The 25,278-nt window shown below is 40.3% G+C and overlaps 1 protein-coding gene across 3 annotated transcripts in view; it reads right to left on the bottom strand.

Annotated features, from left to right (window-relative positions):
- Positions 1-25,278, bottom strand: part of LOC129174216 (E3 ubiquitin-protein ligase HECW1-like) — an 84,915-nt gene that overhangs the window by 44,578 nt on the left and 15,059 nt on the right. For all 3 annotated transcript variants that reach the window (XM_054765955.1, XM_054765958.1, XM_054765957.1), the window contains 5 exons: positions 23,559-23,874; positions 22,762-22,869; positions 21,039-21,133; positions 3,909-3,984; positions 867-1,036 (listed from right to left, as the gene is read on the bottom strand). In XM_054765955.1, coding sequence (XP_054621930.1) covers positions 867-1,036; positions 3,909-3,984; positions 21,039-21,133; positions 22,762-22,869; positions 23,559-23,874 — 765 coding nt within the window. The remainder of the gene's footprint in view (positions 1-866; positions 1,037-3,908; positions 3,985-21,038; positions 21,134-22,761; positions 22,870-23,558; positions 23,875-25,278) is intronic.

Raw genomic sequence — 25,278 nt, 5'->3', positions numbered from 1 at the left:
GTGTCAGTAATTGTTCGGTGAGAGAAGCACTGGACTAACAGCTACCATATCCCAGATTTTTAATTGTCTCAGGGAGGTCTCGCTCACTGTGAAAAGGCACTGTACATATTCCAGCAGACAGATAGGCCAGGAGCAAGTGTGTCCTATTCCTGCACAAGTGCAAGTGATTTGAGATTTTCCAGTACCACAAACACAGAAATGCTGGTGCAGATTTCTTGGGATGTGCGTGTATTACAGGAGTTTTTGTCAGAACTTTGCTGATGTAGTGGCTCCTCCACTCACAAACCTCGCGAGTCCAAAAGAAATGTCCGCAAGGTCGCCGACTTGTCAAGATGACTTTGAAGCAGTGAAATTGTTGTTGTGTAGTTCGGGGGTTTGCCTAAAATATCCGCCCTGCGTTTCACTGATGATAATCATTACCAAAACAAATTAAAATCAACAGAACAAAATGATTCTTGATTCTTCACTTCAACAAAAAAATACCTGTGTCAGTAACGGTTCCAGCAATACTGGCCCTGTATTTACTTGGTATTGAATACTGTTCTAGGTCTAAAAAGCATGTCTCCATTTCCAATCCAATTCACGAGTTACACGTTACATACAGGACACAGCTTGTGAAGCTCGGCATTTATTTTACATAGTCCAACCTCTAGTATTAATATATAGGATGTGTGTTGTAAATAAAATATAAAATAGAATAAAGAGACTATATAAATAATCATTTCATGCAAGTGGTACTCAGTGTTCTCCACTTACTCACAAACAGCACTTTCACTTCCTGCATCTATGGTCAACGAACATAGTTTTAAGACTGCGTTTGGCAGGTACGATGAAGAGCACAGATGGTGACAAGGGTGTGTGTATACCTCTGAGTTCCATTTCGGGTTGATTGTGTTGCAGACGACGCCGGAGCGTTTCTCCTGGCCATGGTGTGGCAACAAGGGAAAGATGCTGTGCTTTCCAGGCTGGATGGAAAGCTTGAGGTATGGGTCTGGATTGAAGAACATCCCCTTCTTTAAACCAACTGCTTGGAGGTCTGCAGGTAGAAGGTAACATCGATTAATGCAATGTTTGTGAAGAAGAGAAAAGTTACTCAGTTTATATTTGAGATTGGAAAACAGCCAGCAATACACCATTGTAAACTACTACAATGTAGTCTAATTTACCTCTTTTTACTATCGTTTCACTGTTCATACTTTTATGTTCACTACATCCAATCCTATGATCCAACTACATCGATATGTGTTCAGCAAGTTGCCATTCTGGATGGCATATATCGATCTAGCATCGTTTAAAATGTAATAGCAATGCATCGATACTAGGAAATAAGGCACTATGATAAAGACGTTAAATGTTACTCTTTTCAGTCTGCCTAAAATATAATTACACAAATCAAAAACGCCAAAAATAAATAACCCAAAAAAATAAAGCTAAAGCCACTATGTAAAGAGAAAACGCTTAAATAACACAAAGCTTTGTCTGTACATACAGTCAAACTTGTCTATAGCGGCCACTAGAGGGAGTCTATAAAAGTGGCCGCTATAGACAGGTGGCCTCTATAGACAGGTTGGCGTCCAGTTTGAATGTTGACCAGTAGAGGAAAAAAAAAGAAAAAAAAAGGGGAAATAATAATAATAATAATGTTGACCAGTTGATGGCACTGCGGACTGCTGATAAAAGTTGTACAGCACTACTAGGCTTGTTATTATCATGGTTCATGGTTTTAATCCTGAACATGCATGAGTCAAACAGTAGCATAGTACAAACAAACATCACATAGTACAATTCACAATTTTGCATGTCCAAAAAGGAGTAGGAAGAAGCAAAGCTTATTTAATCCTACCCCTCATCAGTTTCACATCAGTTGCAATACATTTATTCACCTCTTGTTCTTCCAAGTGTACTTTGTAGGTCTACATGACAATGTAGTGCAATCATAGCCAAGGTTTTTACTTACTAAAAGGAAGCTAGAGGCTTAATAATAACTGATAACTGATAAAATACTTCAGTTAAGTACAACCGAACTCAGTTTTGCTCCCGCTGCCGCATGAATGCTAGCATATGTTTTTTTTTTTATTGTAGCGTCGCTGGGAGCACGTCCTGTTCCCAGCCTACTTTGCGGTAATGTTTTGGTGCAAATGCTCTTAAAGTTACTTGTTTGACCAGGAAATAGCAAGCTCGAAAGAGCTTGCTTTTTTATGTGGAACAACTGACAGTTTGTGTGGATCTTGTGAATGATTGTGACTGAGCTAGGACTCAGTAATTAAAGTCTACACACAACGCCTTCATTGATTGAAAAACAAAACTTTTTCATGCATGAAGCTTCTACTTGAGTTGGTAATTTGGCCGCTATATGCGGTCAGATGTTGACCAAGGGAGACAAAATGGGTGGCTGCTGGCTGCGTTGGACAGGTGACTGCTATACACAGGGTCTATAACATGTACATTTGCTGGGGGGGATTTTTCAGTGGCTGCTATAGGCAGGTGGCCCTTCTATAAAGGTGGCCGCTAAGACAGGTTTGACTGTATATAATACAAGCCCCCCCATGCTTACTGTAGATCTCGACAGTGTATGCTGTATGCTACATAAAGTAAATGGCATGTAGGTAGTGGAAGTACAGTAAATGCTGCTTGTTCAGTCAGTTTTAGCAGTAGATGAAACATACATAGAAGTTTTATATGTATAATTTCAACCCTGCGAACCCATGCTGATGTCATGGTGAGAGCTCAGCTTTAACTGGCTGCATCTCAACTGCTGTATAGTGAGTCTTTTGAGTGCATCACTGCGTTCACACTGAGAAGTACAGCAAAATGCAGTGCACTGTCAGTATCTGGATGTTGCAGTGCTGGACACTTACCACCCTCAATAGTCGCCATCTTAACTATGTTGCAGATCAGGAGGGAGTAACTTGAAATAATGGAACCGCAACCGCAGTGGTGGAAAGTACAAAACAGAAGAACATATTGCTATCGTCATTTCTCGTTCAGTGCATCACAATAGTAATCGATTTGCGCCCTCAGGAACTACAAACACAGTGTACACAGTATACTTATTGAAGTGTACTATTCCATTGGAGACACAGCCATGGGTTTGTCCGACATGAAGCGACAAAATGAACTTACATTTAAACTACGACTGTCAAGAATAACGCGTGATAACTAATTGAGGATAAGCAGCATAGAAGATGGATGGATGGACGTTCAAACTCGAGCTTAATTAACGCATGTGCGTCCTGCCAAGGCACACCTCTCTGTTATGACAGCACATGGAGGCACACCGTAGCTGTCCCACAGTCACACAGAGTTTGACGCTCTTTTAATGCATCTCCAACTCGCGAACTCATCTCTCCGCTCTCCTCGGATGAAAACTTCCCCATGCTTACTGCAGTACTGCAAGGTGCATTTACTGACACTTAAATAAATGGATATTCTTATCAACATTTAAGCGTGCTCGGAAATCCCGGAGAATACACTCAAAACAAGTGAATTCAACTGAAATTACAGTACGTGGTGACTTTGAACGTGCGATTCAAATATACGACTATTAAAGCCACTCGTGTTATGCAAATAGATGTGTACTGTAGTATCTTTTAGCTTCATTTAAACGTTGAGCTCATTTGGAGTAATAAAATACATGATTGATCATGATTAATTAATTTTAAAACTGTGATTAGTCTGATTAAAAATGTTAATCATTTGAAAGGTCTAATCTAAACTACTAATTAAGAGACCCAGATCAATTGTATTGATGATTTCAATAGCATGTGCTGATTAGGTCTTCAACATGACAACGGGTGACTGTGGAGGTCAAATGATGGTTCCAACATGGCAACTGTGTGTCACTCACATTGATTTGAGGGCAACGCATGCAAGTGGGCAAAGGTACAATAGATAGTTGATTTTCTCACCTGAAAGGGAAAAGTTAATGAGTCTCCTGTTGCCCGGGCCTGGGTTGGCCTCAGGACTAACCACTGGCTTTAGGACCTGCAGAAGCAAGAAAACGTAGCTTTTTAATTGACACTCTTACACTTGCACAATCCTATATTCATTCATTAAGTCATTTTCTAATGCCTATCCTGTTCGAAGTCACGGGTGCACATGAGTCGATATGAGCTGATTTTGGCTGAGAGGCAGGGTACACCATTGACTGGTAACCAGTCACCAATCACAGGACACATACATACAAACACAAACAACAATTCACAGTCACATTCACACCAGTTGTCAATTTAGAGTCTCCAAATAACCTAACATTGTTTTTGAAGTGTCTACCAAGAGTAAACCCACGCCACTATGCTGTCCACAATCCTCCGTTGTCTGTGAAATTAAACTTGACATCTACAAATAAACTGTCACTTCAGGCAAATAACAGTAATTTCAAATAAATGGGCACAAGCTAAGAAAGAATATGAATAAAATGTCTACAAAAGTGAAACAATTATAGCTAGATCAACGTCATTATGGCTGCTTGTGTGTTTGGCCAGTCAACTATTAGTAAGTCAACTATGATTGACTTACTATTGCATATCACTTTAATAGGTATTTTTCATGGCAGAATTAACTGATAAAATAATTGAGCGTCTTTCTGAGGGAGTCTTGGGCAAGATGCTTATTTGTAATCCTTCCCGGAATACGGCATGGTCGCCCAGACTTCCAGCAAGAGGCTGTATGAGGCACACCTGCAGCCACTTGGCAATTAGTGGCTTATTTTAAGCACAGCGGCTGCAGCAGGAAGATGGCGGATCAGTATTCCTCAACACTCCTCGAAATACTTCACAACACACTTACTGTAGCTTTGACAGTTGCTTTTCTTCGTCTTCCCCCGGTTCCTGTTTCCCTAAAGCCAAGTTTTGGTCATGCTAACTATTTGCTTTTTGCTCTGTACTACAGTTGAGGTTTTTGTCATTTCCTTGTCTGTTTGCCTTGTTTTCGGTGGTGCTTTTAGTTATCAGGTCTTGCACCACTGCCCTAAGTTATTTTTTTTCAAGGTAGCATTACAAACAAACAAGCAGCAAGTGAAGGTGACTGCAGTGAAGGCCTGGCAAACCTCCAGAGAAAAACATTACCATATGGTGATGCCCGTGGTTCTCCAAACTTCAAACATTAGTAGACTACAAATAATTTTCATAAAAGTATTATACAGTGGTGTGAAAAAGTGTTTGCCCCCGTCCTGATTTTTTTTTTTTTTTTTTGCATGCTTATCACACTTAAATCCTTCAGATCATCAAACTAATTTAAACATTAGTCAATGACAACTCAACTGAACACAAAATGCAGTATTTAAATTAAACTTTGTATTATTAAGGAAGAAAAAAATACAAACCTACAGGCTGTGTGTGGAAAAGTGATTGCCCTCCTTAGTTTAAAACATAACTAAGATTAATTGAGATCTATCAGTGTGGAAAAGGTTATAAAGCCATTTCTAAAGCTTTGGGACTCTAGTGAACCACAGTGAGAGCTATTATCCACAAATGGAAAAAACATGGAACAGTGGTGAACCTTCCCAGGAGGGGCCGGCCAACTAAAATGACCCCAAGAGCCCAGCCATGACTCATCCAAGAGGTCACAAAAAACTCCACAACAACATCCAAAGAACTGCAGGCCTCACTTAAGGTCAGTGTTCATGACTCCACCATGAGAAAGACACTGGGCAAAAACGGCCTGCATGGCAAAGTTCCAAGACCAAAACCACTGCTGAACAGAAAGAACATTAAGGCTCGTCTCAATTTTGACAGAAAACATCTTGATGATCCCCAAGACCTTTTGCAAAATACTCTGTGGTCTGACGAAGTTTAACTTTTTGGAAGGTGTGTGTCCCATTACATCATTACATTTCAGAAAAAGAACATCATACCAACAGTAAAATATAGTGGTGGTAGTGTGATGGTCTGGGGCTGTTTTACTGCTTCAGCTGCTTCATATGCAAATCTCATTAATCTCAAAGCATCACAACATTTAAAAAATATACAACCTAACGAATAAAACAATAAATAAAAAAGCAGAAAGTACAGCGGTGTGAAAAGGTTTTGCCCCCTTCCTGATTTCTTAGTTTTGCATGCTTGTCACACTTAAATGTTTCAGATCGTCAAACAAATTTAAATATTAGTCAATGACCACACAACTGATCACAAAATGCAGTATTTAAATTAAACTTTTTATTATTAAGGTATAAAAAAAATCCAAACCTACATGGCCCTGTGTGAAAAAGTGATTACCAAAAAAAAACATTAAGGCTCGCATCAATTTTGCCATAAAACATCTTGATGAGCCACAAGACCTTTGGTAAAATACTCTGTGGTCTGACAAGACAGTTGTTGAACTTTTTGGAAAGTGTGTGTCCCATTACATCTGGTGTAAAAGTAAGGCCGCATTTCAGGATAAGAACAGAAAAATATCATACCAACAGTAAAATATGGTGGTGGTAGTGTGATGGTCTGGGGCAATTTTGCTGCTTCAGGACCTGGAAGACCTGCTGTGATAAATGGAACCATGAATTCTGCTGTCTACCAAAAAGTCCTGAAGGAGAATGGCCATCTGTTCCTGACCTCAAGCTGAAACCAACTTGGGTTCTGCAGCAGGACAATGATCCAAAATACACCAGCAAGTCTACCTCAGAACGGCATGACTTTTAAAAGGCGCTTCATGCTGCAAAACCCTTACAACCGCTTTGCAAAGATGAGTTGGCCAAAATTCCTCCACAGCGCTGTAAAAGACTCATTGCAAGTTATCACAAACGCTTGATTGCAGTTGTTCCTGCTAGGTGGCCCAAACAGTTATTAGGTTTGGATTTTTTTCTCCCTTAATAATAAAACGTTTCATTCAAAAACTGCATTTTGTGTTCAGTTGTGTTGTCACTGACTAATATTTCAATTTGTTTGATGATCTGAAATATGTAAGTGAGGCAAACACGCAAAAAAATAAGAAATCAGGAAGGAGGCAAGCACTGTTTTCACATGATGATATTATGGTGTCATTAATGATTATGTCAAATGTTGAGCCCCTGAAAAAGGACGTACGGTAATCCTACATAAACATGAACATTAGGAACGCCCCAATACCTCTGCCACTTTTTTCACTGACTTTTCTTCAGCATTCAACACCCTCTCTACTCCCATCCTTGCCAACAAACTCCCCTCCTCCTTCCACCAGACCATCAGCTCATCTTATGGCTTCTGGATTTTCCCACCCACAGGTCATGGAAGGCAACATCTTCTCTGATATGCGATAAACCTCATCTGGCTCCCATCAGAGCTGTGTGCTCTCCCCCCCGCTGTTCATCCTCTACACTGACGAATGCAGATCCACACAGTCCAATACCCATCTGGTGAAATATTATGATGACATGTCCTCCTCCTGTGTCTGCTGTCAGACTCTTCACCGCCCCATGGACCAGCCCTCCAGGAGTTTGTGGACTGGTGTGTTATGTATCATCTCACACTGCTGTGAAGACAAGTGCGAAACATGCGGGTGAAACTCTGACATTTGTTGTTATTTTTTTTTGTTGTGATCCATAATCCCCACTGTCAAATAATGTGTTCCAAAGCATGACTGAAAAACAACCAAGCCTCTCACACTGACATCAAACTGTGCATTAGTTACATTATTTTTTTCTAAAAAAGGTTTATGCTGTTTGGCATGGCAATGTTGCACAAATGCAAGTAATTACAGACGAATCATTACACAGTAGGTAAGATTATTGTGAGCAATTATGCATTTACAGTGGGAATCTTGGTTAGCGTCTTTAATTCGTTCCAGAACTCTGACTCTAACCGAAATGGATGCTAAACGAATCAATATTTCCCATAAGAAATCGTTTAAATCCAATTAATCTGTTCCAGAAAGCCAAAAGTGTTAACACAAAATACATTGTTATAGTTCTACAATTATAGTAAGACATACAGAAAACAATTAAAAATGCATGTAAATCATAGATGAAAAGGGATAAATTAAAATGTAAGGTTACTTTCATTGAAGACGGCAGCCAGATTAACCACCACCACCTTCCTGTTTTGACATGAGTTGTTTCTTGAACTCAACAGTGTTTCTCACCTCAATACTGTAACCCAAAATAGAGCCAAAGGAAGTTGCAAGTACCAGTATTTTGATAAAGAAGATGGGAAACACTATTGAATTCGAGAAATAACTCATGACAAAACAGGAAGGTGGTGTCCATGTGGTGTCTCAATGCCACATTGTGTCTTTGGGAACAGTAATCTTAAATGTTCATTTAGCCCTTCATTTGTCATTGATATGCATTTACAATTGCTTTATGCATGTAAAACTATAATTATAAAACTATAAAAAAAAGTGCTTTTTGAGTGTCACCCACTGATGGCATCACAGACCGCGACATTTGGTTCGCTAGCTAATAGGATGCTAACATGGAAGGACGTTTTCCGATTTAAAAAATATATTAAGAATACAAACTCACGCAGTGTATTGACAACACGACAAGATGTGCAATGTTGTATGCTAACCAGAGAATGCATGCAAACCGAGGCAAAACTCTGGTGTACATTTCCGATGTTAACCATAAAACATGCAAACCAAGGCAGAAGCTAACCGAAGTGCCACTGTTTATACAGACCCTTTCCAAAAAATTAGAACGTCATGGAAAAGTTGTTTAATTTCCATAATTCCATTCAAAAAGTAAAACTTTCATAGATTATAGATTCAGGGCCCACAATTTAAATGATTTCAAGTGTTTATTTGTTTATTGTTACGTAATTTGGGCTTCCAGCTCATAAAACCCACGAAAACAGGAATTCAAAAAATTTGAATACTGTGAAGAAATCGGCCCCAAATTTTGCAGGGCATGAATGTTTTAAACTGAGTGTCACACACTAATCATCTACTAAACTCAAATCACCTGCACAGGCTTCCCCAGGTGTCATTAAATTGCTTCAGTTTGGTTCAATTGTCTCAGTTCGGTTCAATCTGGTCTGTATTTCTGCACCAAAATTTGTCTGTTATTTTTATCCCGCCCAGTTTTTCACGCTTAACTACTTCCACATTTCTCAAACCATTCCAAAATCAAATGTTCAGCTTCCTTCTGGACACAGGGTCATCTATCAACACAAATTCCCACATTTTCTTTAATTCCACATCTTCTGTGGAAAAATTGCCACTGAAAATTGAATCTTCTATATTTGTTAAATTTTTCAACTGGTCAAGCAATGCCAACATGAAAACATTTTACTCATTCTGGGCATCGAGACAATTGTCCACATCACAGAGATTCACCCTTTTTCCACAAAATTCCACATTTCCTAAACAAAAATTCCCTTTTGAACTTAAGGATTATTGGTCCTTTCACATTTGTCAAGCAATTCAAACAAATTCAGCATGAAAACATTCAGTGAAGTCAGAGCTTTAAGGCACATTCTAGAAATTCCCACTTTTCCTGATATTCCACATTTTCCAAACCAAACTAATTGATACCCATATCTACAGTATACGTACTGTATACATACTATACAGTATACATATTGTGTGTATATATATACACACACAGTAGATACACTGGACTGATGAGCAAATAGCGAAAATCCCAGAGTAATTAAGACACCCATAAAAACGTATACTTTTTACATTCTGCCCCCACCCACACGAATGAATGATAATGTAAGATGAACAGATGGATTTATTCAGCTATGCAGGGTTTCCGCTACATGTAATTGATCGTGGCCCACCACTACAAAATAAAAGCCGGCACACCTTAAAAATGAAGTTGAAAACAATGTTAAGTAATATATTTTATTTAATGTATGTACTGCATATGCTGTTTAGATACATATATACGCACATACTGACCACAATTAATTTGAAGACAATTACAAATATCATAAAAATGTTTGACTGCGCGTTATTTTGAAAAACATGAACCGGAATCGCCTCTCTGCCGTTTCGGCACCTGCTCATGTCGTTGCAATAGCGTCTTGAGTTCACTGTATTCCTTATTATCGTGCAAATGAAAAAAGTAGTCCGTAAAATGTGTAGTGAGTTGACGACAGCTTGTCACATTCGATGCCTTATATAGATAAGGCATGTGTTATCGCTCACGTTTCAATTTCATTTAACTCTCTGGCGTTTTTACCCATTTGCACTGCCTCTCTGGCGGTAGCTCGCTAGATCACCGGCGATCTAGAAGTAACTATCACATCCATGCCAACTTACTTTTAAAAGTGTCACTTAGCAATCTTGCTCTCCTGTTATCATTATAATACGTATGGCTTGTCTTCAAAACACTATACTGTATGTGTGTCTGAGTTGTTTAACCAACACGCAGCGTGTACAGCTTTAGACAGTGATGCTATTACACTCCAACTGGTAGCTCATATGCTAGCGGTAGCACACCAGCTGATGTTGAGTATTTCACCTAAGAATACTTGCTTCACCTGTTAGTAGTTTTATAAGTGTTCTATTCAAACATGACGCCTGTATTCAGTGACACATGAGCACACTGAGTGGACATGTACTTTATGAAAAAAAATACAATTGAAAGTGTGTAGTCACATGAAATAGCTCATCTCTCCTTTCTTTTGGTCGAAGCACATTTGCAAGTTGGATACACCTGTGCTATCATAACCCTGGACTCTCAATTTATAATCTTTATACAGGACACAAACTAAAAAACCTAAAAAATACATTATTGAACAATTCATTCATGGCGAGAATCAAAACGGACTGTAAATACAGTTGCATCATGCTCCACCAATTGTTTTGCTTGATAAACCAAGTCAACCAAGTCATAATCACCACAGACTGAAATAGGGATGTCCCGATTCACATTTTTCGGCTTCCGATACAATTTTTTTTCATAGTCTTGCCAGATCCGATCCGGTACCGATCCCTTCTTTTTTCTAATAAGCTTTTGTTACAAACATGGATGTGTGGAATTGAATATGGTTATGAAAATAGCTCTTCAAAGCATTAAAAATAATGCAACCAAAGTATTGCTGAATTTACTTGTTTTGTTACACAGCATGACCAACAATAATGTTTGGCTTTTTTAGCTAACCTCTGTGAGTCAGGTTTCTAATCCAATAAAAAATAAAATTGGAAAAAATGGGCGTGCAAAATACTTTACATCAATTTGTGGTATGATTTTAGAATTTATGACTCTCTTCAATAGTAATTTATTGATGGTCTGTAGTGTAAACAAGCAGCAGTTAGAGCAGCACTTCCTGTGCCAAGAGTGGCAGAGTCAGACATTTTTCATTGGGGTTGCCAAGGTCAGACCATTACTCACTTAGGGGTGGCCATAAGCTGATACCTGAAATGTCTAGATGGCCAGTGGGGTGGCCGGAGAGTGACCAAGGTTGCCACCATGTAGCTCCGCCACTGCGTGCGAGCTCCCCGCACAATGGCACAGCAGTCCGGGAACAGCGAGGGAAACTTCACCGCGGACATGTCTGCGTGGTGGTGTTGCATTTTCCATGTCTTTCAGGCGCATTACCGCACCTACCATGTGCGTGGCCCAGAGTTACGAACGTGATCCGGCAACCGGATCGGCCCGATCTTGTGGCCGATATTATCCGATCTTCAAAATACAGCGGATCGGCAGCCCATCCCGATCATGAAGATCGCTTCCTGGACATCCCTAGACTAAAATATTTTTTTCCTTACGCGTAAATCACCAATTAAAATCACCAATTAAATCATTATAGAGTGAAATCCGCTTAATTTGGTGCCGCTTCTCAACTCACGTTCCAGTCCACCATATTATTATTATTATTATTATTATTACAAACTGTCTGCTAAGTCGACGTCAGCCTGCATAGTCAACCACCTTTCTTGACATAAAATTTGAGACCCAAAAGGATCATCCGTCTTAAAATGTTTTCTGTATATGTCGACATGTCGTATTGTCAAAGTTCCTCATCCTTCCTCGTGCTTACCAGCTGACAGAAGTACTGATGGACATCTTTAACAGTTCCCTGAAAAAGGCGACAGTCCCCACCTGTCTAAAAGCCGATGAAAACATCAGCCAAATCCCTTAATATTTATCGTCCCGTTGCTCTGACTCTATTGTAATGAAGTGTTTTGAGAGGATTACTGTATCCCGCATGAAGAATGTCATCCCCAAGAATCACGACAACCATCAGTTTGCTTATCGGGAAAGCAGATGCATGGAGGATGCACTCTCAGATGCACTTCAGCCCAATCTCATCTGGAACATCAAAACACGTATGTAAGGATCCTTTTTTTATTTTAGTTCTGATTTAAATACAATAATCTGGTGCTTAAACTCAACAATCTGAGACTACCACATGGATTCTGGCCTTCATCACTCACAGACCACCGCATGTTGGGATTGGCAGCAAAAACTCCTCAACCCTCGTCGTCAATCCAGTCCTGTCATAACTGCACCTCCATCTTCCCCACCAAAACTGTAACGAAGTTTGTTGATGACACCACCACAGGACATCTCACGAGGAGGAGTCGTTGTTCAGGGAAGAAGTTAGGTATCTGGTCATCAAATCATTATAGCTCATTATAGATTTCAGGAGATCTACAAAGACCATATCCTCTCAAATGCACATAAATGGGGAGGTGGAGCTTGTGCAGATTGTCAAGTACTACTCAAGTACTACTACAGGACAGCTGACTCGAGTAAATAGGCTTGTGTACTTACATCAACAACTCTTGGTGCACAGGCACCTGTGGTTGATAGACTCGGCTGACCTAACGTGGGTGTCATGATGCTTAAATGTAGATCGTTTTATCTCTCGAGATAATTTCCTGTGCACGACAGAATCAACAACCGCTTGGCTGCTCACCCTAAGTCTTTATAGCAGGGTGGGACTTTAATCATGCCGACCTAAGAACTGTACATCACATATTCCACCAGAATGGGAAATGTGCAACCAGAAGAGATAAAACACTGAACCCAGTGTGTGTATCAATGTGCCTAAGGCCTACATGACACAGGCACATCCCCATCTGGGATTTCACTCATGCTACCCACCATTAAGTTTGCTGGGCTCAAAATGAGGTCAGTTAAAATATGGCCTGAACATGCTACCCCGGAGCTACAAGACTGCTGGGATACACTCAGAAATCGGGCATCACTAACAGCCCTCGACGAGTGCACCCCCACTGTTATGGATTACATATTTTTTCATGTTTTTCCTCATCAAAAGCCATGGTTGACACGAGGTACCGCCAGGAGTCCTCTTAGAAGGGGCATCAAGTCTGCCAAACTGGAATATAAAAGGCACATTGGAGCCCACTTGAACACCTCAACAAACTCCCGGCAGGTGGAGGAGGGTATTTAGGGTAATAACTGATTATACGAGAACAACAGCTGCCTCTGGGAACAGGTCTCTGACTCTAGCAGGGGAATTAAACCTGTTTTATGCCTGTTTTGATCATGCAACAGGGCTGAACAAATGACTGTTTTCTGATCGCAATTGCGATTTCAGACAACGCTATTATTTAATCTCCAAAAAAACTAACAGGTTACTTTCAGCTGAAACCCCACCAAAATAACACCCACAGACATCTCGTTCATTGCACGCACGCACGCACACACACAGGCTCTCTCTCCCTCTTCCTTGCCTTCTTTATGCTCATCCATCACTCGCCAGGACATCCCTCGGCACTTTGTGGTTCAAACATTGCTCCCTTTTTCAAAAAGGTATTAATGAATAAGTGATCACTGTTTCGTGGTTGACTATGGACTATTATAAATCAAATAACATTTAAAGACAAGTCATATGTCGTATTCTGGTCACTAGAATGTCATGACATTATATTACATTACCTTATTGCATGTAGTCAGCCATGGCATGTCCGACATGACTGGATGAAAAAAATAGTTATCCTCCCATTCCGTGTGGAAGTGGTAAGTTTTTGGCTTCTTACTTTTTCCTTCTTCCCCACTCTGTTTGAAACCCTTTAAGTAAATTGGAGGCTAATTAGTTAGCTCGGCAGCATATTATGCTTAAAGCAACAGCCATCTCTTGTGCGCATAAGACTTGCGCAATGTGGTATAAACAATAACAGGAGTGTAAAGGTGACTACAGGGGTGTTATTTCATGTCTACAAGACTCTAATAATGGGTAAAACCCATATTTTTAAAAAGTACAACCACACTTTCTTTGCTCTAAATACAAAAATATTAAATTTATTGTTACTGAATCCCCCTTAGCGGAAATTCATTTATCGCGGTTGGGCATGCAATCAATTTACCGCGATAATTATTTGACAATGGCTAGGACAAGCAGCATAGAAAATGGATGGATGGATGGTGAAAATAAATAACTCAACTTGATATTTTGTAGTTAGTAAATGTACTTTGAATTGAATCGAAGAAGATAAACTGTATTCATTCTAAATAACTGAAACAATAAAATCCAATGAGCATCTTATTAGCATTTTTGCTATTGTGACAAACACATCATGCCAGGCTTTCAATTCCTATTTTAAGGCTAAAAGCTTGATAGCGGTGTTTTCATAGTTTATTCTATATTAATTCATTACAGAAAGATTCTACAAACAAATTAAATTGTATTACAAAAAATACAAAATAAATTTGATACCCCATTAAAGTATTAGACTTGTTAAATGGCTTATATTACCTTTTAAAATAAGGTTTTGGAAACTAGATAGCTGACACGCTGCCATTTTGGGGAAGCCGTATCCTGGAATAGTCACATGACAACCACTCCAAAATGTTTCCTATATGTAATTTAGGGACTTAAGGTAAAGCCAAGTACAAAGCCGCAAAGGAGCATTTTAGGGCATTTAAAGTGTTGGTGACATGGCTTCTTGTGGAATACTTAAGAGACTGATATCGCCTGAAACCAAGAAAACCGCAACAGTTGGCTTAAGTCTATTAAAGTTAAGAAATGATGGGAATTTAATGTGACAGTAACTCAGACTTCCTAAAATGTCCGAATATGGAATACTGTTGGAAGTCCGATGCAACTGGCTGGAAACAAAAACACAGTCTGCAGTGAAAACAAAAGGATTAGGAAAAAATGACAGATGTTTGCAGCAATTCAGTCTAATGAGATGCTAATCTGACTTGGCGACTGCAGCCAGAGAGAAAAGTGCTAGATCTCCTTTATTCTTATCTGAAAGCTAAATCAAATGTCACCATCACCCATCTGCGCGACTCGATATAATCGACCATCATGCTACAGACATGTCCCTTTAAAATGTAAAGGGAAGAAAATGTCAAATATATACAATGGAGATGTCCCGATCAGCATTTTTGGCCTTTGATCCGATCCCATTTCAAATCTCGATCTGATACTTTGACAGCCTTATTAGAGATTATGGAACTGAAAATATTTTCACCAAGTAACAGAATTGAACACTTTAAGTTGCATGTGCATGCAACTTCTTTGGTTGGCCATGGCAAATCATGATGCCTCTCCTGTTAAAGCACGGTGTGGTCTTGGCCGCTATGCTGCAGCTCAGTTTAGTAGCGCTACAATTTTTTTTTTTCACATCCTCACAGAGGTCTTTGCCATGTTGAACTTCCGGTGACCTGTATGAGCAAGTGTGAGAGCGATAACACCAAATTTAAGACACCTGCTCCTCTTTCACACCCAAGACCTTGTAACACTATCGAGTCACATGACCCCGGCCAGGAAAAAAATGGCTAATTGGGCCCAATTAGTACAGTTGGGTGTACTGGGGGCAGCAATTTTACACTGTTATCCAAGGTGTACTCTGACTACTTTACATTGCATCAAATTGTCATTTCTTTAGTGTTGTCCCATGAAAAGACATTTTTATGGGCGTATCAATTACTTGTGTTTTTTTTCCCCCCTTCGTTGGTGATCTCAGTGAAAAGCAGGGATCTACTCCACTGTGAGCATTGCGATAATATTAAATAACAAATGGAAAGAGTTTGATGCACCAGCTATGAAGATTAACAAGACTGTGCACATGATCACCCAAATATAACAATGCCTGGGCATCATCTTGTTTTTTACGCATTTTAGGACAAAGAGGTGGACTGACTCTTAATGCAGCTGGATGTGTAGTGGATGTTATTGAATTGGCTGATGTCTGTTGCAGCAGTCATGTCTCATGGTGATTCTAATATGCTGTTGGGCAAAGAACCGTTGGGCAAAGAACGTTCTGAAATTTAAGAACAAAAGCCATTAGTAAAAAAATCAATTAACTTACTAGAAAGTAATTACCATCACAGAGCTATTGCATAAGTGTTACACCATGTATTATTCATTGTCTAAAATGTGTCTATCAGTGTGTTTCAAGATCACTTATTAGGAATGTAATGCTACACATATTTGGAAGAAGATTCTTGGGAATACAGCGGTGAACCGATTTCCCACATGGTACACAATGAGTGGAAGATGGGAAGTGTGCCTCACATCATGCGTCTACTACAAATGCAGTGCAGGCAGTCATGTCAGGGATTCCCAGACATTCATTTATTTGTGGCAGCCCACCCCGATTAAATTTGGACTGCCACAGAAAGACTTGCCTCTATGTGGCACCCTCGATTCTGGTCGCCCTCGCTCACAAACACATTATAATAGAGTTGTCTGTGTGGCTTGTGTAGCCCGTAGTTACAATTCCATACAGGAGATGGTGTTGCAACGGCATAGTCAGAGGCACTTCAGCTTGCTTAAGGAAAGTGCTTTCAATTGCAAGCAATATCCAACAATTAGTTTTGAAACACAAAGCAAAATGGACAGACGGTCATCAAACAGAACAGGACAGTCTCACTCATGGTACGAACCCAAAAACAGTCCAAGGGTTCACAGCAAACACCGTAACATTAATTATTATTGACAGAGTGCCTGCAAGGCATGCTGGGTACAACATAGTGAGATATTAGATGTATCATGACATATAGGTTATCTTTAAAATCAGTGCACACTAACATGGAGCCTAGGACACACACACATGCACACACTTTTTAAAATGACCTGTGCGTGTTATAAGGCACACGCACGCGAGTCTCCTGCTGCATGAAATGAACACCCGCAAGTCAATGCAACTGCTTTTACTCTGTTTCTAAATAAGGTTTAAAAACATGAGAAAATGTTGCACATTTCAGATCAGTTTTATCTGTCCACACACAAACACTGAATTCTGCATCATGGCCAATTATGCAAATTATGAGGTCATCTAGCTCCCCCCTCCCCTTTTGCCTTTGCAGTCTTCTGAGAAACCCTTTTTCGTGTTTGGGAACACTTGGGCCTTCCCTTTGAAATACGTAAAACAAATGGACAACGCGAAAGGAGTGTGCTGGCATTGGTCGCATATCAAAAAAACATTAAAGCTAAGAAGTTTGCATTTTGTTTCCTTACCGTACACAAAATGAAGCGAACCGTGACCTTAAAACTGAGGTTCATGCCCAGGGTCATGGCGGACCTTCGCACCCCAGCTAATGCAACTTAGCAAACAAACTGAATCATAACAATAAATATGGAGGTTTACCCAATCTATCCAGCAGAGCCGTGTCCTCTTTGTACTGCTCCTCTCATGCTGACTGGGAGGTAGCGACCCCAGCTGAAGACACATGCACTCCATCACACACACGTACACATGCTCGAATAAAGCAATCTACTTCTCTCTGCACTTATTTCCAACACATCTCCTCGTACATGTGTTGTGTAGCTGATTCACCTGATGTGATTCATCTCTCTCCAATAACCCGTCTGACTTACTGTACACCTCCAATGGACTCTCCTCCGTTAGCTTGACTCCACCCTCTTGCTCTCCTATCCGTGGTTATTTTTATGCCTTTGTGCTGAAGAAGCGAGCATAGATCATGTTCTCGGTCCATCAGCATTTCCAAAGTCCAAGCGGCAGCAGAATGAGAAGGCACGCATGGAAATACAATCCCGTTCGGCACTACAAGGTTTATCAGTCGGCTGACACTTCTGCAAAGCACAGTGGATCCCCACATATTCACGATTCAGCATTTGGAACCCTGCAAATTCAATGATGGTTGCTCAAAAAAAGTATTTTCTATTTTTTTCTTTTGCAAATAAAAATTTTATATACACGGTTTGCACTACAACATGTAGTGTAAATATACATGTTTTACACGTCAACCTTTTGCAATTTATTAGCCAGGTGAAATCCACAATAAAATCCACACTATTGCACTTTGGGATACACAACTTGACAGGGCTATACAGCTCGGTGAAACACTGGACCAAAAATGACTTCCTATCCGATGTTGTTTTTATTCAACAGCAGCCATATGTTCTTTCCCCAATTCAAATGTACAAGGTGATCGATAGACACAAATGTGAACCATTGATTTTCCCTTTTAACAATCATGTTTTTGTCATCTGCAATGCAAGGATTGTCACCACACACAGACACAAAGAGCTCACAGAGGTCATCACATTCCCTCAGGTCTTGGCGCCACACACAGAGCAACCAATACGATGAGCTGCTGCAGTGACAAGAACATGACCCCCAAACGCTGGCAGCTGTGCTCACGAGGGTAAAGCTAGAGGCATCGCTGTCAGAGATACCCCTTTTCCACCGCAGCAAACTATGGTTCTGATGCTGGAGTTGAACCAGTGTTGGCCATTAACCAGGCTAATTAATTTTCCATTGTTCTGGGGAGCCGTGTAATTACGTACAGTATCAAGGGTGACTTGCCTGGAGGTTTTATTTTGAATATTACTCATCTTCCATCAGAATTTGACAAACTACAAGGCAATCAATAATTGAAAACATACTTACAGCTATTATTTTGTGTAATCTTCAAATCAAGAATTACTGTTATGTAAGACTACAGTATTTGTTCGTAAACGTTACATAAAGCAGTGATCAAGCACAGCTCTGTCACGGAGATGAAACACTTCCTGCTCTCCAAAATAAAATACAATACGTAATTGTATGCTAGAAATAATTATAAAGACCATAATCTAAACCTGTGTGGGGGAAAAAAAGGAATAAACCTGGTAATGTAATGGCGCTATTTGGACATTTTCACTGTGACTTGTTGGTAGCTATTTACACAATAATGGCTGTTTGTTTATTGAGGACAGAAAATCTAAGATGCTATACAAGCTGTACATTGACCACTATCACGTCACAATTATACAAACCATCAATAATATACAAAAACACAATATAACAATGCATGACATTACAAAGCGAGAGCTATTTTGCGTATTGGGGTTGACATTATTACTAAAGCACGAAAGCCAGATAACCCAATCTTTGAATACATCGTCGCCGATACGTCTGACTTGCATTTCTGCTCGTAACTTCAAACATTTCATAAGTTCCACTACATCTGGCGCTCAGCCAAATGTAACAAGCGTGAGACAACTCCAAACCTTGACACTACAATATCATCTAAAGCAGTCCAGAGTCACTATGTTTCATAGCGATGTCCACTATTGGCTGTTTTGCTGATGTGCATTTTCTGCCGAGAAGTCTCCCACAAATAGTACTGTCGCTATTTTGCAGTTTTTTTTTTTTTTACACTACCACGTCCTGCCATCCCAAAGCAAAGCAAAGCATTGACTCAAGTATGTGCTGCGTGTGGACTGTTATGGACTCACGGGGCTTCAAAGTCTCCGAAACTTTGCATAGAAACACGCCTACAAATGTTGCTCAGATTGAAGTTACAGATGTCTGCCATCTCCTGATGTAAAGTATTAACTACATGAGGCATCACATTAGCAGCAAATTCAGCTATGTTGCTTGTCGCAATTTTGCGACTTTGCCGCTTAAAGGGATAGATCAGATTTTTTTTACATGAAGTTGTATGACATACCCATCAGCAGCGTAGTTCATCAACGGTGATTTAACCCCCCCAATTGGTCCCGTGAGTCTGGTTCTGGTCGGAGACCCGTGATGAGGAACGTAGTTCCGCTTAGTTGCTGAGTCATTTAAGTAAAGCGTTTGGCTTCTCAAAACAATATGCGTTCAAAAGAGTAATACATTTGCATCACAAAAATTACTCCTCAAAAAAATCTGACTTCACATTTTGCTCGGCGGGGGGGTAAGTCGCTGTTGATGTAGTACACTGCTGATGGGAATGTCATAGAACTTCATGAAGGTGGGCCGATATTATCGGACATCCCTAATACTTAACATGACAAAAACATAAATAAAATAAAATAAAACACATCACCAGAGATGCAGATTATTGACAAAATACATCTGTCTGATCAACCAGATTGAAAAATGCTGACATTATTGTGGGCCAGCTATCTGCCGCTGTTAGGCAAACGTGAAATCTGATTGGCTAAAGAAACAACCCCATTGCTAATAGTTTCAATGACATCAACCAGCACTACTGATTCTGAAGGCCCTGGACAGATTAGACTGACATGGCAATACACAGAAGCTGAAATTTGATTGGACAAAAAAAAATCTAACATGAACAAACATGTAATGAATAATAATAATTTCATGGAACAAACACTACACGCTCCAACAACCACGCAAGTCTAGTGAGGGCAAACAGCATAGAAAATGGATGCATTGATGAAACAAACACTAGAACTTAAGTTTTAATGTAGATAAGTGCTAAGTTATTTAATAAAAAAAAAGAATAGCCTTAATTTATTCATCTTATTTACATGACTTGTCAAGTCTGTCTCTACATGGTTTACAATTACTCATCTGCTCTCTAAATTGTGACCGCATTCATTAAAATATTGCCTTTACGGACTAATTTGGAGTCTTTCTATTGACTTTCCAGTGTGAAATGTAACTGTGGGGGAATGACTGCGATACAGTCAGCTATGACGTGCATGTGCATGTGTGCACACACACACCTATGCACGTGCAGCAGAGGAGCACTGTAGAGGCGCGATCACAGTTCACTACGTTGCATGCGTGTATGCGTGTGCATGCTTGTGTGAAGCTGGCAATTTAGGGAAAACACCGAGCACTGCCTCAATCCTCTTGGGCATACAATTCACCCGAGCCGTACAGATTATTCCTGGAATTCTCTTCCACTCCTGAATGATAACATCATAGAGCTTGCGGATGTTACGACACCTTGCAAAAACCAAAATAAGTCTTACAGTAGCGGTCACATGATAACATGAAATAATACTCACAGGCACAGTTCCCTTTTTGATGGTTAGACTGGGTGTGGTTGCTCTCAGTGCTCCGGTAACACCGTGGTAGTACTTGAAGCAGATCAAGGTCTCAGCTGAAGGAGAAATGTGGCGAACATGGAAGACAAATTAGATTTTGTTATAATTAATGCAACACATTTCAAAAAGGGACAAAATGTAACGGAAACATCAATATTAAATAAATAAAGCGATAGAGCTGATGTAATACGGCAATGTGAGTTATTTATAGACTACAGTACATTTGCATATTTTAAAACTTTTAACCAGCTAAGCCCAGTTGCAATACCCGCAGGTAGGAAGAGCCACCCTGTTTTGTGTCTGTTCCTTCTGTCTTCCGTTGTCGGTGGTCGGGATCTTCTCCGCACTGACAAAGCAACTCTGAAGGATTTCCTCTAAACATAACATAGCGGTGCATTTCAAAACCCACCAACACCGTCAGACAAAAGCTGCTTCACCTCAAAGAAAAAATCCTGAGAAGGTAACTCAGCAATGTTGCTTATGCAGTGCAGTGAGGAATGCAGTGACCCCTACCTTGGAGAGATCAAGCACCATTATGTGTCCAAATGCTGGATCCGAAGAATTGCTGATTTGAAAGAGGTGTGAAAGAAGCCATTGACGTCAAACTAAAAAAGCCCTCTCTAAACATAGGAAGAGATTTGCACCACCAGGTTAGCAATAGCGAGGTTTCCTGTTACAACTACACCTGACTTACTACTGTTGAAAGATGATATATCGATATTCAACATAAATATATCAGGATATGAGTTTTGGTCCAAATCACCCAGCCCTAATTCACCGTCACCAAAAATAGCAATAATTTTAACAGTACACGACGACACCACTTTATTAAACCCTGTCTGTTCCAAATAGTACACAGTGATAATTGTACGTACAACAAAGCATGCTGGGAAACTAGATTCCAGAGCTACAAGTCCTCCAGATTGTGCATACGACTTCAGGAAATTGCCCTTGTCTACCGACATCCCGACGGACGTTAATCACCCTGATTGAGGAGTTTTTGTGTGGATATAAAATACTGTAACTTGTGGCCAGACGTTGAGAGGATGACGAGGAGGTGGTCGTTCAAACAATCACTTCAACAACTTCAGCAATCACAATCAACATCCGCAGCCGGCTCTCATGACACAGACAGCAGCCCCCCCTCCCTTTTCCTTGCTTTCCTTGCGCTTGAACTCTCAAGCAGGAATGAATGAATCTTCAGGCCACGACCTAAAGTGTGCTTTGAGTTTTGGCCCCCTGTGTGATTGAGTTTGACACCTCTCCCCCCCCAAAGTTGTCTTATTCCACAGGAAGAGTGACCACCAACAAGCTGTTTTGCCACTAGGTAGTGTGAACGACCTATTGTTACCGCTTAGCAAGCACGGCCCGTACCACCCCCGGGATACATCCTCCAGAGACATAACATGGGAGACTCCACACCAACATTTCAAAACTGAAGAAGCCTTTTGGATTAAAGGTGTAATGTTTTTGACAAACAAGAAGACTCCAGTTGCCTCCATTCGACCTGTGGACTACCATCACCTGGATACTTGAGACGTTCATCAGTAGTATTTTAGAAAACACATCAGAAATGTCTTCTACGTGTTCCACTCTGTGGTATATCCCCCCTCATTTTACTTTACGCATAAATGGGTCTGTGTTTTTATGAGTTTGTCAGAGAAGCGTATTGAAATGAACTTACAGTCACTGAAGTGAGAGTTGCAGTCAATTTTCCAGACTATTTGTCCCTTGTGAGAGCCGTTGATGCCTCGATTCTTATAATCCAAAAAGTTCTCAGATAAAGTCTCATCTGGAAAGCGAGATGGAAAGCACACTTTAAATATATACTGTACATACATTTCCCCGATTGACATTTGTGTTGCTTGAATGACTAAGGGCTAAAACATGGCCGCAGACTGTCATTGCACTTTTCCGATGACATGTTTTAATTTAATTGTTTTTGTCTCGCTGAAAGTTGACTGGCTTGTGTGGAGAGGAAGCAGTCGCAGTATTTTAATACTGAAATTTGAACTCCACATCAAACTTTATAGGAAAAACTTTTCCCGATTACTTTAAAGTCACAAATCAGTGCAGATGTGAGAGAATTTTTAAAACGGTATAAGTCTAAGGCCACGTCTGATGAACAGAGTTATTTTCAAAACCCAACATTGTCCTCCACTGCATCCACATCTGTCCACATACAAACACATTCAAAGGCTACCATGCACATTTTGGCCAGTTAGATAGAATCCTGAAAAAGCAACCACCGCTGACTTAGTCGTGCATTACAACACTTCTGTTCATCAATATACGGGAGTGATATATTAGATGTTCAATATATATATTAAACAGTTTACAGTGTGCATTGTTTATGTGACGAGCATGTCTTGCAGATTCTTTGTCACTTAACCCCTCAATGAAGATAACATAGTCGCATGTCTCTTAAGATTACGATTTAAGGCTTAATACATATGGGGGGAAAAAGCAAAACATTCTCACCAACAAGATACATTCCAATCCAGTCCCCAGCATCGACTTCCTCCTTGATGTCCCATGTAATCACAAGGTCTTCAGACTGGCCTATCGTGTAGTGAGAAGAGCTGACAGTCAGGGTAGAGCGAGTGTCTGGGGAAACTAGATCAGTGTCACTGGTGGACCGTGACAATCCCAACATGAAGGCTTCCTGGTTCAGACTGCTGACAGCATAGGTATCTGGGCCATAGCTGTGACGATCCTTACAGCGCTGGCGACTCTGGTTGCTACGGGTTGGAGAGGCCATGGCCGCCAAGCCTAAAAGGCGATTCTGGTACAAGTTCTGCAACACAAGAAGCACATTGGTCAGATAAATAATCAACAAATAAATGTAGAGAGCGGCTGGCTGCCTATTCATGATTCAGCATTCATGGCACCGCATATTTGTGCATGAAAAAAAAAAAAATTGGGTGGAAATGCCTGCCTGGTCATGTATTTTCTTTCTGAAAATAGTCAGTTTTTTGCAGAAAACCCATCTCATTTATCAGACGTAATAATAACACATAAAATGTAGAGCATAGTAAAACAGCACAGATGTATAGTATACTGTATAACAAAGTGATGTAGGACTGTGGCGCACTTTGTGGTTGCAGCAGCACCAGCTTTCAACAATCTTTGTTACGATCCAGCCTCAACACTTGTAGTGAAGTAAAGACAATTTAATGTATGGTAAATTATTAATGTAATTCCAATTCGCAAGCAGTATGGATTGTATTAGATGTAGCATTGAAGGACTGCTATGCAGGAGGACCCAGAGGAGTCATGTACCAGTATACATTTTTTTTCTCCTTAAAATTTGTGGGTGCGGCTTATAGATCGGTGTGCTCTATAGTCTGGAAATTACGGTATATTGCCCTATCGCGACAATGCATGTTGATGACATGTGGAGCAGCGTACCACCACTAGCCGCATTAGAGGGAGATGAAGGCGTTGCCACAGGACAAATGTGCGGTTGTCCCGATAGCCAATGCCCAGGCTCAGGGCTAGACCGGACTCCTATTCCATCTGTTCTATTAATCCTCTGTCATTATCATTCATTAGTGATGAGCACTAGGAATGCACTATCAGCATGATAGAAACAATACACATTTGGCCTACGATAGAGATTTTAATTACCGTAATTTCCAGCGTATAAGGCGCTACTTCTTTGTCGCGCTTTGAACCCTGCGGCTTATACAGCGACGCGGCAAATTTATAGCTAAAAGAACCACAGTTCCCATGATGCTCAGAGTGCAGCTTCAGCAAATAGTGAAGTGGATGGTAATCATGTTTTGAAGTGTTATGCAGCAATTGTGTTTTGATCTGATAAATCTTAAGTACATTTGATCAAAAGTCTGGACTACTGTGTGATGAAGAGGACAGCTCAGGATAAAGGACTATTTTGCCTTGAGACGAAAGTGACAATGAAAGAGAGAGAGACTGACAAAGTGTGTGAAGAAGGAATTATGAGGCTGTTCAATTCTGATGCTGAAGAAGACGGCTTTAGTGGTTTTAGTTCCCAGGAGGAGGATGAAGACGTCGATGAATGACTTTTGTGGTTAGCTACTGTTTTACTCGCCGTATTACATGCAGTGTTGGGCACCGTTTGGAAAAAAGTATTTATTTATTCAAAAGTTACAAAAATATTTCTGTGTAACATCTTCTGTGTACTAAATATCCCATGTTACGATGATCTTACAAGTATCAT

Source organism: Dunckerocampus dactyliophorus, chromosome 21 (genome assembly GCF_027744805.1).
Source record: "Dunckerocampus dactyliophorus isolate RoL2022-P2 chromosome 21, RoL_Ddac_1.1, whole genome shotgun sequence".
In the NCBI taxonomy this organism is placed as follows: domain Eukaryota; kingdom Metazoa; phylum Chordata; class Actinopteri; order Syngnathiformes; family Syngnathidae; genus Dunckerocampus; species Dunckerocampus dactyliophorus.
The sequence above is the reverse complement of the archived record's forward strand: the minus strand, read 5'-3'. Positions and strand labels throughout refer to the sequence as shown.